The sequence below is a fragment of the Trachurus japonicus genome, chromosome 11 (assembly GCF_045865225.1).
Source record: "Trachurus japonicus isolate A0001 chromosome 11, Traja_1.0".
Classification (NCBI taxonomy): Eukaryota; Metazoa; Chordata; class Actinopteri; order Carangiformes; family Carangidae; genus Trachurus; species Trachurus japonicus.
In genome coordinates, this window is record NC_140917.1 from 3,760,037 (window position 1) to 3,776,098 (window position 16,062).

The following is a 16,062-nucleotide window of genomic DNA, read 5'->3' on the forward strand; positions in this document are numbered from 1 at the left end:
AAAAAGTCTCACGTTAATTAATCTACGCTACCCACACTTAATGGGTCCATTTTCGATATATTGTTTTGTCTCTATCGTTATTTTGTTATTATTAGTGGTGGCGGAAATGCTGGTCGAGCCGACCAGCGTTTCTTTACTTTCGGTTTCGTGGTGAGTCATAACGCCGCCAAATCGGCGTTTATGGTCGGAACTACGGCGGTATGTGATCGTCTTTGAACCTCTGATTTTAATTCCTGATGAATGAAAACATGAGTCTGTCTTGCCCCGGTCAATTTCACGGTGCGCGCGGAGGCTCATAAATGTAGTGTGAAAACGCTTCGCTTTTCCAAAACTCCTCGTTGTCCCTTTAAATAAAGAGAGAAAGCTATTTAGCTTGAATGTAAAAAGTAACTTCCAGTTTTTTTGAAGATAACAAATATGCAGTCAATATATGAAAAGGAATTTAAACATCGACCTCTGTGGCGTTGTGCTGCTCCAAAGCGAAAAAAAGCACCAAGTGATGATCCAATCTGTAATAAACAGCGCTCACACTTCAGTTTTATTGTAATATCAGAATTAGTCATGCCAGTGGTTATATTTCCATGCTGTGGAGACTTTCAGTGTAGACAAAAGCTGGTTAGTTACAATTATCATCCCTCTCACATCCAAACTATACCTTTTAGCACATTCCTGACCACGGCTCTTGTATGGTCTGTCAGCAGCAATGGTTCCCAGAGTTTGTAAAGATTTAGGGAATATTGAAAGAAAAAGAAAAACGAAAAACAAAACAAAGCCACCTCAGGCGTTCACTCAAAACGCAGCAGGATCGGTGGGCCAAGCAGAGACCGAGCCTCCGTTTCAGTGCATTTACACCAATGACCTATTATTACCATTATTATTATCATCATTATCATCATCAGATATACAAACAAACCATATTTTAATGCCCATTAAAATGACTCACACATTGAAAATCATCTGCATATTCTCATTTATCTGTACATTGCACCTAATGGGGGGACACGAGTCGACAGAGACGTTTGCTAAACTCTACACATGTAAAGACTTCATGGAGTCTGGGAACCACTCGCCAGTGAACTATCCCATTTACCTGAGCTATGTTAACACCTAGACTCTCCCGCAGGCTTCTTCTATTAAGGCCTTAGACTAAAAACAAGCTGTTTCACACTTTGTCTGTCAGAGAAGAAGCGTCGTTGTAGTTTCTGAATCCACCTTCGTCATCGAGCTGTGTTGATAAAGTTTGTGGAGCGTCAGTGTCTCAGATCGGCTCCAGTGATCATCATCAACATGTCGGATTTACCGGCTGCTGGAAAGAGTTAATAATACAGAAACCACCTGTTTAGTTTTTTTCTTACTGCATACACACGGATAAATAAAAGGTAACTGAGAGCGATCGTTCGTGTCACATATAGTAGTTTGAAAAACACCAAAAAAAAAGGATAAAAAGGTGAAATTAATAAAAGTTTTTTTTTCTGTGGCAGGTTCATAATTTAATGAAAGAGAGAGTTTGGTGCGAGCGTGGTGCTGCTGTGCCCCGGTCGTCGTCTTTCAGGCGGCTGCACCGTCCTCGGGTGTCGGAGCCTCTGAGCTGTTGGAGGAGGAGACGCGTCGCTCGCCGTTCATCCTCTTCTTCGTCGTCTTCCTCTTCCTCTTCTGGAGCCTCGTGCACGTCGTTTCCCCTCCAAGTCTCCAAGTTCAGATTCAGAAAGTGTCTTTCTGTCGTTGTGTTAATCCTTTTCCTGCGGCCGCTGTTCAGGTGGGTGGGAGGATGCAACATTATTATTGTGTTTGTGTCATTGCACACGTGTCCCGGGTGTCCGCCGTCACTGCGGCGTCGCGTCTCCGTTGACCTCTACGCCGTGCTGCTGGAGCTGCGCCCGCAGCAGAGCGTTGTCGTTCTTCAGCTCCTCCATCTGGAGACAGAAACACATTGATTAGAGCAGGAAGGAAAGAAACTCAATTTGATCCATGTAAACAGCAACAACATCAACAACAATGTGTGAACTGTCAGGGTTCATTTATTCAGATTCAGCACAGTGATGAAGTTCAGTTACCTTGATTGGTGGATTTTGGTGTTTAGAGTTGAAATCATGACTTGTGAGCAGCAATTACAGTAAATAACATTTTATACTTTCACTATATCAGTTTGTCTTAAAGCCAATTTTTTTTATTTATGTGAACATTTATTTATTTGCACTACCGATGTGAAACAAATGTTGTAGTTACTGTCATTCTCATTATGTCACATTAAAGGGGAACTATGCAAGTCCGCTCGCTTTTCGCTTTTGTGATCTTGGTGCAGATCTTGACAATGCTTTGAATTCTGTTTTTTTTTTTTTTTTTAAAGAACAAAAACAGAATTCAAAGCATTGTCAAGATCTGCACCAAGATCACAGGTACCAACCTGGACAATATCTCTGACCTATATAAGATGAGAGCCCTTGCGAAGGCCCAGAGAATTCTGGCTGACATGTCCCACCGACTGTTTAAAGAATTCCCACTTCTCCCTTCAGGTCATAGATTTGCTCTCCCCAAGTGTAAGTGGTGATAGCCCTCATGAATTCTTCTTCTTAAACGTACCCACTGTATGAGTATTTATTTATTTATCTACTGTGTGATATGTACTATTTTGTAATGTGTTGTTTATTTTTATCCTATTTCATGCATGTGCGTTGAGTGTCGTGTATGTGTTGACCACTGCTGCACAGATAATTGCCCCTTTGGGGATAATAAAGACTGTTTGAACTTGAACTTTCTGCTGTTCTGGTTACGCTCCTCTCCTCCATGTGCATTTGTTTACAACGAAGCCGGCGAAAAATCAATAAATGGAGCGGTGGATAACGTTACATAACATATACGATGTTACGGCGTGTGTGTTTGTGTAGTCTTAACCGTCATAAACAAAAGATTACGGGTTACAGAGCGCGTTTGTGTCCTGGCTCAGTGCAGTAAAGTGCCGTCGTGTTTCCTCACCTGTTGTCTGAGCAGCTCGTTGTCCATCTTGACTCGCTCCACCTCCTTGCAGCTCTCCTGCAGCTGCTGGTTGCTCTGACGCAGCTCTCTGATGTAGTCGCAGGCTTTGTACAGGATGCTGCCTTTACTCTGACCAACACAAACACAACACAAACACAAACACATCCTGTTAACAATCACTGAGGTTTCATCTCAACTTTTCCTCCAGACTCGGCTTCATAGGATCACACGTGTTTCACCTGGTTTCAGTCTGACTCTCAGAGACTCAGAAATGAAAGGTCAGAGAGTCGAGTTCATGAAGAAAATGTGACTCAGACACAAATTCCGATCCATCACAGACATTAAAGGGATAGTTCACCCAAAATTCAAATTTTACTCATTATCTAATCCCCCTCATGTGGACTAAGGGCTGGGAGAAGTTTCAGAGTCCTCCGTGGCTTCTCTGAGTTACAGCGGGGCTCCGTGCAGCACTGCATGTCCATATGACGGTTGAGAACGGAGCTCACTTTTCTTCATCCAAAAAGACACACCAAAAAACATCCAAATACCTCCATAGTGCTCGTCTGTAATGTCCCTCTTGTATGGAAGCCCCAACATGAGAAATTGTTCCAAAAATAATTAAATAAGTCTATATTTTAAGCTTGTTTGTAGCGGAAGCTACAACTGTGTCTGTGCAAATCTTGCGCTGGGAGCTTCCGCTACAAACAAGCTTAAAACATAGACTTATTCAATTATTTTCGGAACAATTTCTCATGTTGGGGCTTCAATACAAGAGGGACATTACAGACGAGCACTATGGAGGTATTTGGATGTTTTTTGGTGTGTCTTTTTGGACGAAGAAAAGTGAGCTCCGTTCTCAACCGTCATATGGACATGCAGTGCTGCACGGAGCCCCGCTGTAACTCAGAGAAGCCACGGAGGACTCTGAAACTTCTCCCAGCCCTTAGTCCACATGAGGGGGAGTAGATAATGAGTGAAATTAGAATTTTGGGTGAACTATCCCTTTAAAATCTGTTTTTAGAAAGTTGAAGTAGAAGCAGGACTCACCGCTCCACTTCTGCTGTCCACGCTGCAGTCAGGGATGATTTTCGACAGAGTAACAATCCAGTTGTTAATTTTGTCTCTTCTTCTTCTCTCCACTGAAAAAAACACAAACACAGAGACTCAGAGTGATTCAAGTGTGTCATCTCAGTCTTCAACAAAATACACACAATTATGTTCACAACAACATGCAGCTGCAGTCTGTGCAGTTTAACACCTCGACAGTCGTCTATAAGAACCAGGAAATTAAACGGTTCAGTGTGAAACATTCTGATCACTGCTGAGGCCAGTGTCAAACTTTAGTGTTTTTCCTAATAATCTCATCATTTCAAAGATTTTTCTCACATATTCAGAATCAAAACGAACTCAGCAAACTCTCTATGTTGACCAATAACACGTTCTGTAAAGTGTAATGAAGGTTTACAGCCTATAAAACCAAAAACCAATATTTTTTTTCCTTATCTTTATAGATAAAAACCATAAACCATGATAAAAGGTGATTATTTTTTACGTCAGAAAACTGCTTTCGCCTGTTTAGTTCATTTGAAGTTTCTATTTAACAGTGTTTTTTGTCTGCAACTTTGGTTCCACGTGTGTTTTCAGTCAAACACGTATTTCTTCTTTTAAAAGTGATTAAAAAATAAAGGCAGACCCTCCAACAAATACAATATATGGACTGAAAAAATAAAGAAAATATATCATATGGAACAAATAACAAACAAAACACTCCCTGAGACTTCAATAAGACATATTCATTAAAATGGTGGAGCTCTGCCATGGCTATACTTACTATTATAGTGAGGAGCCCTTATATACATTTTGAATCCATTCTATATTATTAATCTGATACTTTTTATTCTATTTGTTTTGTTTTATTTCATTTCAATTTATTTTATCTTTCTGTTGTTACAGTCTCTTTACAGTTTCTTTTGTTGTGTCCTAATTGTTATCAAGTCCCAATAGGCACCACATTGTATCGGAAATTTGAGAAAACAGCAGATAATATGATGAAATATGATTCTGTTTGTATGGTTTTTGAATGAAACTGAAATAAAAACTAAGTTCAAGGTTAAAGATACATCTATATATTTACGATATAAGTTTGCATTCATAATTATTGAGGATGCCCAATCCCTCGGTAAAGGTTTACAGATTTTTCGACCAATAAGAAACTCAGATTTTAAACTTCTTCACACTCTGGACAGTGTCAGACCTTCGTTGTGCTGAGCTCTTCTCCTCTCGTCTCTCGGCGCCCGTGGACCCTCCACCTTCCTGCACAACACAAACACACAGCAAAACTGGTTTAACAAAGAAATTCAAACGAATGAAGCAGCAGTTAATTTTTTTTTTTTTTTAACTTCCTGAGCTACAATCAAATAAAAAAATAAAATAAAACAAACACAAAGACACAGAGCCAGATGTTTGTAGCTGCTTCTGTTATGAGTTGTTTTTTGTTTTTTTTCAGTCTGGTTGATGAGTCACATTAGTTTTGTTTTGTCGAGTCAAACCTGTCAGTCGTCTGGGGGGTGGAGTGTGTGTGTGTGTGTGTGTGTGTGTGTGTGTGTGTGTGTGTGTGTGTGTGTGTGTCTGTGTGTGTGTGTGTGTGCTTAAAGGGATAGTTCACCCAAAATTAAAATTTCACTCATTATCTCCTCCCCCTCATGTGGACTAAGGGCTGGGAGAAGTTTCAGAGTCCTCCGTGGCTTCTCTGAGTTACAGCGGGGCTCCGTGCAGCACTGCATGTCCATATGACGGTTGAGAACGGGGCTCACTTTTCTTCGTAACAAAAAGACACACCAAAAAACATCCAAATACCTCCATAGTGCTCGTCTGTAATGTCCCTCTTGTATTGAAGCCCCAACATGAGAAATTGTTCTGAAAAAAATTAAATAAGTCTATATTTTAAGCTTGTTTGTAGCGGAAGCTCCTAGCACTGCTCTTCCTGGTCCGTCCAAATCGCGCAAGATTTTCACTGACACAGGAAGAGCAGTGAACTGAGACACTGGGAGCTTCCGCTACAAACAAGCTTAAAACATAGACTTATTTTATTTTTTTTGGAACAATTTCTCATGTTGGGGCTTCAATACAAAAGGGACATTACATACGAGCACTATGGAGGTATTTGGATGTTTTTTAGTGTGTCTTTTTGTTACGAAGAAAAGTGAGCTCCGTTCTCAACCGTCATATGGACATGCAGTGCTGCACGGAGCCCCGCTGTAACTCAGAGAAGCCACGGAGGACTCTGAAACTTCTCCCAGCCCTTAGTCCACATGAGGGGGAGGAGATAATAAGTAAGAAATTTCAATTTTGGGTGAACTATCCCTTTAACTAGGTAGGATGCTAATGAGTCTGTCTCTACAACACATGATGGGGGGGTAGTGGGGGTCGTATGTGAAAGTTCGTCTCACCAGTTTGAACTGCCATGCTGCAACATCTCGCTCTCACCAAGGTCTCTGGGGACGGCAGGTAAGTGGGACAGAGTGTGGACGTTTTAAATGATGATGTCACTTTTTTAAAATAAATATATTTATATTTAATTTGTAAAACACAAAAACTGACAAAACTAAATCATCAAAATTAAAAAAAACATAAAAATAAAAAAAAAAAGGAAAGAAGAAGGTAAAGATCGTCCAACCCAGTGTGGAGCGACAGGAGGAGGGTGAGTGATGGGGGAGTTGTGTGTGTGTGTGTGTGTGTGTGTTTTTGTGTGTGTATATGTGTGTGTGATACTCACGCGGTGTAGGTGTGTGTGCGCGGTGCGATGGTGCGGGGGCTGGTGGTCTGCAGCACCTCGGGGGGGCTCATCATCACGTAGAACTGACCTGGAGAAGAAACCACACATACAGAACATTAATCCTATCAAGGCTTTTATTTTGAAAGTCACCTCTGTAGCCTGGGGACCAAAAGTTGTTCAAAAGTAATCTGATCGGATTTTGGATAACAGATCGATTAAAAAATTAAAATCTCGGATTAGATCACATGATCCAGTCTTGGTTTTAATCTGGATCAAATCCTCAATTTGTGTCGTTTAACTTTGATCCAAAACATCTGGATTATTCTGATCGCAGCAGTTTGATGGATTCAGGAACAATTAAATCTGGTCAAATAAACAACATTCATAATGTCGTATATAAATACATTTATATTTTGCGCCTTATTTTTAAACCATTATAAGAAAATAAAGTAAACTTTTGATTATTCCACAAATTAGGAACTTTTTCATGAGCTGAGGCCTTGTATAGGCCCCTTTGGGTCTCTTGTCTCGGCTTGCACCTATTATTTTTTTGTCAATGTATTTCAATGTGTCCTATTTTTGTTATTCTGTATTGGTGCGAATAAATAAACTAAAAACTAAACTAAGAACTTTTCTCCAACTGCTGGATAATTTAATGAAAGTTGAAGTTCAAATTTTAAACACATGGAAAAATAGATAGATAGATGGATAGATGGATAGATAGATAGATAGATAGATAGATAGATAGATAGATAGATAGATAGATAGATAGATAGATAGATAGATAGATAGATAGATAGATAGATAGATAGATAGATAGATAGATAGATAGATGCATTTGACTAATGTACTGTATATTTGTTATTTGTTGTGGGTGGGATCAGGTCTGGCTGTTTAAAATACATTGAAGAAACAAAATCAACCCCAAAAACAGCCCATTTTAAAATAAAGACACATTGTGGCTCCACGCTGCTGTTCATTGTGAATATTTCTCCATGTGTTTCAAATTTGAACTACAAATTCAAAAGTTTACTTTATTTACTTTATCACTCTATTGGTTTTAGAATCAGGTGCAAAATATAAATGTATATAATATATATATACTACATTATAAATGTTGTTTATTTGACCAGTTTAAATTTGATTTAATTCACATTTCGTTCCTGAATCCACCAAACTGCCACGTTTAGAATAATCCTGATGATCTGGATCAAAGTTTTCCTGATCCTCACCTCCAGCCTGGGTGATGGTGGGGTCGGCGGTGGCCTGCACCGACACGGCTGTTCCATCGGTGACGGTGGCGGCGGGAAAATAAGCGAATCGTGTTTCTCCGCCCACGGTCTCCCCCACGGGACTCCCCCCGTTACTGAACGGGTTCTGGATCACGGCCTGAAGGAGGTCCAACAAGTGGGTAAAGTGAGTAAAGTTTATTTATACTGCACTTCTCACAGATAACAATCACAAAGTGCTTTACAATAAAATAAATGCAACGATAAAAGACATAAAAAATACAATGAATGAAACACAGAATCACAGATAACTAACTTGAAGCCTGCTTAAATGCCTCAGCTGCCTCATAAAAGAGTAAACAGACTCAGAGAAACTTAATATATATATAATAACTACAACTAATAAATAATACTAAACTAACTAAACTAAATATATAATATATAGGTCTGTCCATAAATTTAGAGAATCAAGCCAGTCACACAATTTGCTAATCACTTTTTTCTCCTTAGAATAAAATCACAGAGTTAATATAAAACCAATGCAAAAATGAATGAAATGAAATTTATTTGAATTCAAATACAATTGTTTTATGTTGTTTACTATCAACACTGTGTAAATGTAATTTTTTATGATCTTTTGTAAATAACTCCATATATATATACTCTTGAAATAATTTGGCACTGTACAAAATGTCTTTATCTCTCTCTTTTGTTTTATAAAATTTAATATTTGCATATTTTCCTACTTTTTTTTTTACTTGTATGATACAATTCTACTGTAACAACCACATTTTTCAATATGTGTGATGAATAAACAGTCTCATGTCATGTGTTTTTTATATCTAAACAAGTTTCAAGTTAGTTTCAAAGACAGATCAATCTTATAATTACAGACAGTGGTGATAACAACAATACACAGGTTTCTATGTTAAAGTGCCAGTTGAATTTTATAACCATCAAGGTTAAAAAAATGGTAAAATCATCAGTATAAATGGCAATAATTTCTTATGTGCACTAATGTTAATAAACATGTGTTGCATGTCCAAGTGTTGGTTGAATCTGTAATAGTCCGTGCAAAAATGAATATGATGGACTGAACCTGAGAAATGCTGGACTATGTAGCAGAGTGTAGATAAATAACATAGAGTTTGTGGGTTTTAAATCGAGGTTAATTAGATAAATCAGGTTAAAAAACAAAACAAAAAACCCCGGTCGGTCGTCTTTAATGACCTCACCTGAGCCACGGCCTGAGGAGCTCCGGTAAACGCCGCCGTGGAGACGACGCTCACGGCTCCCGTTCCGTCCGTCGCCGCCTCTAAATGATCATCGGTCACCTGAACCACGCGGTAGGTCACCTGAGGGGGCGGAGCCAAGAGAGAGGAGGAGGTCACACACTGCAGGTAGAGGCTAATGCTAAGCTAACGTGATCAATAACTGATCAATACCATGTGAATCATGCGATATTGACGTTCTAATAAACCAAACAAACTCAGCTTGTTGCCAAACCCACAAACAGGAAGCTGTCTGCACAACTTCTAAAGTCAAGAAGGAGAACAACTAAAGGCTCCAGACTGGTCCCTCACTTTATTGTGTCCCCAGAAACAGTTCCTTCCTATTGTTGTGTTTGTCTGAACTTTGCAGCACGTTGTGTTGTCTTGAGCTTCAGTGAGTTGAGCCTTCAGGGCCACCATACGATCAAAACAAGCAAGAAAAAGGACCAAAGCTTCTTAAGTAGCTTAAGAAGTTGTTTAAGAGGGAAATTCATGCAAAACCACTGATGCACGTTGCCTTCAGGGACAGTTTTTCATCAAGCAGTCTCTGTATTTACCTCTAAAACAACTCTGTGTGGTAACGTTGTGTTATTATCTCATAGTGTGGTGAATGTGCAGGTCACAACTTGTCCACCAGAGCGTTGTGGAGTTGTTGGATTGTGTATTTGATGAGTTTGATGAGGGAAACCAAGAAATCCCATGAGCCTCCGTATAGCATAGCTCTGAGCAGCTCACAGCTCTGCTCCGCCGTTCTAAAAACAGCTTGCATCGACAATTAAAAGGTAACGAACCTACTGCTATGACTATAGGGATTATATTATGGCAGTGGGCCAATTTGCCAAAATGTTGAACTATCCCTTTAAAGCTCGTCCCTCTCCACACTCACCTGTCCTCCACTGTTCTCTGTACGGAACTGGTACTGCACATTGTGGTCGGCGAACGCAGCCTGTGGGACTCCAGTGATGGTCACTGCAGTCTGCTCCTCCGTCCCCACCGCCTCGCCTGCAACACACACACACACACACACACACAATCAGCTTTTATTATCATCACACCAGGTGTAATAAACATGCATGGATGATCTCCGGGGTAAAAACACAAAGATAACGACTGAAACAGAGAAAGTTTCAGCTGAGTGAAGCTGAACCAGAGCAGCGTTTTACCTTCCTGCAGCTGCACCACCTCCTCCGACTCCTGTTTGTCGTGACTGAGAACAGAGACAGAGAGAGAAGCAGTGAGTCAAAACCCAAAAACACAACTCACATTTCTCAGAAACAAGACTATTTATCATCATCAGTGTGTGTGTGTGTGTGTGAGGGGATCAGGTGGCGCCACCAGGAGGCCTCTGGAGGAAGTGTTGGACCAGACATACAGTAACTAAAAGTGGCCTCATGTTTTCTGCAACATCAAGTAGGTGAATTTTTTAGTTATGTGAGAATTTATAAACATAAATTAATGAAGTTTGATTCTGCTGCGCGATTAAAAATAATTATTAAAAAAACCTCCAGACTTTTGCCCCTAACGTGTGCAACCAGTAAATTTGCTGTTTTGTTTTTTGTTTTGTTTGTTTTAACACTCATAGAGGTGTCAGGCCGAGGTGTATGAGGATCCTGAATGAAAAGGAAATGTGAATATTTGCCCCTCAAGTTGATTTGTGCCCCTTAAATCTTCTGTTTGTGCTAGTTAAGGGGCCACTGTGCTCCTATAGTAAAAAAGCTAGGTTGGAGCCCTAATAATTGTAATATTTCTAATGCACTTGCCTTCTAGGTTTTTATTTTGCATTTTAAAAACAATGTAAGCGCAGCAACAGCAGCTCAGTGCAGATTCATGTACATAGAATATCATGGAAAAGTCAGTTTCCAGTAGTTCCAGTCAAACGGCCCCAAAATGCTTTTTTTAATTGGTCTTTCTTTGTAATATTCAAATTTTTTTGAGACACTGAATTTTAAAGTCTTCATTAAATATAAGCCATAATCATTACAATTAAAATAAATTAAATGAATAAAGACATGAAATGTTTCATTCTGTGTGGATCTATATATTAGTTTCACTTTTATTGATATTAATAAACCTATTCTATGATATTCTAATTGCTCTGCAGCTGTGATGTTGGAGCTTGTGCAAAGTTTTTTATTACTATTATTAATTTTGCAAAATGTTTATTATAAATGTGCATAAAAGTGCAGGGTGCAGCCTGGAGGCCATGCACGGATAGGCTATTTTATTCTAATAATAGCAGCAGAGGCAGCAGCAGCAGCAGTTGTGGTGGTGGTGTTGTGTTGGTGCTGGTGTTTATTATTATTATTTCTATTATTATTATTATTATTAATAATAAAGAGAGCATAGAGCGTGTTTTAGGCCGTGGTGGAGCAGGAAGCGGCCGGCAGCCCGCTGTCTTCTGGTCTCACCTCGCCGAGCTGCCGTCCAGACTCTGCTCCAGCAGATTCTCCATGAAGGCTGCAAAAAAAAAAAAAAAAAGGGCCGATATTCAGCGACACTGAGCCGGTGATGGAAGCAGCAGCAGCGCAGCAGATCTGAATCTGATCACGGGGACAAACACACGGGTCATGTGAGGAAGAAGAGGAGGAGGAGGACAGTCCTGGACACGTGAGAGAGACAGAGAGAGAGAGAGAAACCGACCTAAAATGGAGGCCGCGTCGGAGCAGCTCGATCCGCCAGAAAAACACAACAAGAAGCTGCAGAAAGAAACAGTCCTGAGTGTTCACCGCTCCACGCAGCTCCACGCCGCCGTCGCTGCTGCTGCTGCTGCTGCTGCTCCGGGCGCTGCGTTAATCCGTCGTCGTGTGGATGCCGGATGGATTATTATTATTATTCTTTTATTATTTCTTTTTTTTTTTAAAGGCTTTAAACTCGCCTTTGGAAATGTTTTACAGTAATCTCTCCGTTTCCTTGTTGTTGCTCCGCGGCTCCACAGCTGCTGTTGATCCGCGCCGGCTCGGCCCTGCGCTGCGCCCCACAAGACGCGGAGTGGATCATCATCCATTGTTCGGTTCAATAAATGAGCGGTTTTTAACTTGTTTCTATGGTTTTTCACTGTAACTGCTGTTTGTTTTTGTCTTTTTGTTTGTTTTTTACTGTTTTATTCCTTGATTAAATCTCCTCATAGTGTAATGTGACATTCACGTGACTCAGAGTTTGCAGGATGTGCTGATGATTATGCGTCTTTTTCTTTTCCCCCTCCCGGTTTCTTTCTATAAACAACCCGAACATACCTCAGATTTTCACCTCAAATCTTTTATAATGTTTTATTTCATTTTATTTATTTATTTTAATGCATTTTAAAGTGTCTGGTTAAACTGAGCTCTAGTTGGTCACAACCACACACACCGACAACCAGCAGGTGACCTCCCAGATCCAATCCGGGTTTTCCCTCAGACCACATGACAGAAGAAATGTCCGTGTGCTGCCGCTGCTGCCGCTGCTCGTATTTCTCTGTTTTGCATCTAGTCGGTGTTTTTACATTGAGTCTGGGGAATAGAAGCGGCTTCTACTCTGCTTCTACTTCATAATAAATGAACGTTGTGGCGGATTTTTAGTGAGAAAAACTCGCGGTTAGAGCTGGTGAAGCAGCTTTTACGCTGCTGCTGCTGCTGCTGCTGCTGCTGGTGCTGTGTGTCCGTCAGGCTCAGAGTCCAGATCAATACACCAGGGGCGATTTAAAGGGATAGTTCAACATTTTGTCAAATTGACCTATTGCCATAATCCCTATAGAGAGCCTAAGCGGAAGCAGGAAGTAACGGCGCCATGGGACCTCAACTCTGAAAAACTATCCATACAAGTGAACGGGACTGAAAGTTTTATTTCGTGATCCGATTGAATTGTGCCATGAGAAAAAAATATGACCTCTACCTGTTTAAAACATCACGTTTCATCCAGGAAAAGAAGCAGTTTATCGTAAAACGGCAACGGAAGAATGTGTGAAGACTGCTCTACGGACTACAGAGGTGTCCCACAAAAATACGTCACCAACTGACACGGGAAAGGGCGGCATTTGGTGTGTGACGTCACCTACGCGACTTGTAGGCTTTCTGGTTACAGATTCTTCCAAATTTTATTCTACAATAGTTTTACGCTAAACTGCTGATTTCTCTAAATGAAACGTGATGTTTAAACAGGTAGAGGTCATCTTTTTTTCTCATGGTACAATTCAATCGGATCACGAAATAAAACTTTCAGTCCCGTTCACTTGCATGGATAGTTTTTATTCTTAGCCTTAGTTTTTTTTAGTTTTTTTTTAGAGTTGAGGTCCCATGGTGACCGTTACTTCCTGCTTCCGCTTAGGCTCTCTATAGTCAGAGATGGACAGAGTACTCGACCCAGGGCCGGCCCTAGGATTTTGGTGGCCCCCTAAACAAGATTTTTGTTTGTGGCCCTGCACTCTAAGCTCAAACACCAAATCACTGCTTAAAACTGAATACAGACGTGTTTATGCCCTCTGAGGTTTGAGGCCATTTTCTCGACTTTTACATATTTTCTTAAATTGATCTTTTTAAGATACTTGCAGATTTAACAATACTCAAGTGTTTTATGTCTTTTTGAAAAATGTCCAATCCCTTGTGAAAACACACCTTCAGTCATGAGAATGAACTGTTTTGGTGCTTGAAATAGGATATGAATACAGTAATAGATAAGTGTAGAAAACAAGTCTAAAATGAAAATTTGTAAGATTGCTTTTTGAGCACAAATGTTGTCATTCTGCCGTTCTGTTTTCACCAAATGTCTCAAATGTGAGATAAAAGAAGCTGAATATTGACTTCACATTATATATATATATATAAAGCTCATAGCGTGTGTGCAGACCTCAGGATGTTTAAATGACTTGAATGAACCCCGGTACAAATACTACTGGTCAAAATTTACTCCGTTACAAGTAAAAGTAGCTCAGTCGACATGTTACTCGAGTAAGAGTAAAAAAAAGTACTTGCTTTTAAAGGTGCTTAAGTATCCAAAAGTACATGCTTTTAAATTTACTTTAAGTCAAAGTAAGAGTAAGACTAAATTTATTATTTTTCACATCAATGAATTACTACAATTTTTTCTAAATGAATTTAAGGAGCTTTTAACTCATGTTTCTGAGAACTTTGGCGGTATCCTTATGGGGAGGGATGACGTATTTCCGCTTTTACGTAGATCCCAGTGGAGAGTGTGCACTGTGATAGGTTTCCTTCTTTGACAAAGTACTTTTCAGCCTTCCTAGAAATTAACTTGAGTAAAAGTAAAAGTATTTGTCTTGTAAATGTATTCAAGTAAGAGTAATAAGTACCAAAGAAATCTAATACTCAAGTAAAGTACAAATCCTCTGGATATGTACTTAATAGTGCTCAAGTAAATTTACTCCGTTACTGTGTCCACCACTGCCTACAGTCATAGCAGTGGGTTCATTACTTTTAATTATCGGTGCATGCTGTTTTTAGATAGGTGGGGCAGAGACGTGAGCTGCTAAGCGAACACAATGGAGGTGAACGGTACAGGTCCCCTGTCCCTCATCAAACTCATCAAATACACCATCCAACAACTCCACAACACTCTGGTGGACAAGTTGAGACCTGCACATTCACCACGCTATGAAATAATCATGTATAATTATGTAACATTATGAAACATGAAGCAAATACTCTGAACTACTTGTTGCAGCTTTTGAAATCCCTCCGCCCAGCAGCCGTGTCTGGAATGTAGTTCTGGCTGCATTTACCTCTAAAACAACTCTGTCTCGTAAAGTTACATTATTATCTCATAGCGTGGTGAATGTGCAGAACTTGTCCACCAGAGCGTTTTGGAGTTATTGGATAAGATATAAGAAGTGTTGTGTATCCAGTGATGGAGGAACATCAGAGAACTGTTTACCTGTAAATAAAATTAAAGATCCAGTCCGGGCTGGAACTCAGAACCACGTCAAGAGTCTAATCTGATCTGAGAGAGTCTGAATTCATAAGTGGAGAACTTCTGTGAAGAACTGATACCTGAGAGAGGTGGAGTTAGTTCAAGACGGGGGCGGGACTAGATAAGCTTTTGCTTCTCCCGCTTTTCCCTTTCGGCCATGTATTGTATTATTTGATGATGAAGTGTGATGATGATGATTTAAATTGACATGCCCGAAATAAACAAATTGATTGATTGATTGATTGATTGAAGACACCGTGACGACATAAACACAGCTTTTATTAAACTTTTGCAGAATGTGCTTCAGTTATTACTTGAAGGAAATAAATTTATAATAAATATGAACATTCATTCCAGATTAGTTTTGAGGAACTTGTACTGAAACTACTCCACAACATTTATTGTTGTGTAGATGGAGGAGACGTTGAAGACGAAGCTGAATATGAATCCAAGTCAAGACAACATTTAATTATGTTGATGAAAAACAGGAACGACTGTACATTCAGCTTTTGTGATGAACTGACACGTTGATACATCTTAGATCGTTTAATATGAACAGATACAAACTTTTCACACATGTAATTAAACAAGAAAAACTTTTCAACTTTTCATATTTGACATTTTACTATCTGGATAAAAACATAAAGATTGATCAATGATCAACTGATCAAATGTTCAGCAATTCATCATTTTTTAAAACTTCACTCCACATAAAGTCATAATAACAAACATAATGTGAAATGAATTATTAAGATAAGAAAGAGTGAAAATCTTTTACAAATGAAAAGTAGTAAAAAAGGAAAAGTGTAATAATGAGGCAGCAGGAGGACAGGTGCAGTTTAACAGGTTCAATTCACTGACTTTTCCCTTTAAGAAATAAACAACATTATAAATATGATCATCCTCTTTAACT

The 16,062-nt window shown here is 39.6% G+C and overlaps 1 protein-coding gene across 2 annotated transcripts; it reads right to left on the reverse strand.

The window, feature by feature from the left end:
- Positions 1 to 510: 510 nt before the first annotated feature.
- On the reverse strand, positions 511 to 11,923 carry LOC146977917 (upstream stimulatory factor 2-like). Of its 2 annotated transcripts, XM_085790694.1 has the most exons (11): positions 11,657 to 11,923; positions 10,412 to 10,455; positions 10,135 to 10,250; positions 9,213 to 9,332; positions 7,981 to 8,137; positions 6,749 to 6,836; positions 6,423 to 6,467; positions 5,228 to 5,286; positions 4,021 to 4,112; positions 2,974 to 3,102; positions 511 to 1,913 (listed from the first exon to the last, which is right to left on the reverse strand). In XM_085790694.1, exons 1-11 carry the CDS (start codon positions 11,698 to 11,700, stop codon positions 1,824 to 1,826), a joined length of 984 nt encoding a protein of 327 aa, XP_085646820.1. In that variant the 5' UTR covers positions 11,701 to 11,923; the 3' UTR covers positions 511 to 1,823. The 2 variants fall into 2 exon arrangements, with proteins under 2 accessions (XP_085646820.1, XP_085646821.1); XM_085790695.1 differs by lacking the exon at positions 6,423 to 6,467 and having other exon boundaries at positions 1,679 to 1,913; positions 11,657 to 11,759.
- Between the last annotated feature and the right edge of the window lie 4,139 nt (positions 11,924 to 16,062).

Coding starts and splice junctions, on each gene's coding strand:
- LOC146977917 (XM_085790694.1), bottom strand. CDS start 11,700: ATGGAGAATCTGCTGGAGCAGAGTCTGGACGGCAGCTCGGCGAG. Junction 9,333..10,134: donor CAGAGAACAGTGGAGGACAG/GTGAGTGTGGAG, acceptor CCGCCCCCTCAG/GTGACCTACCGCGTGGTTCA. Junction 8,138..9,212: donor CTCCTCAGGCCGTGGCTCAG/GTGAGGTCATTA, acceptor GACCTCCTTCAG/GCCGTGATCCAGAACCCGTT.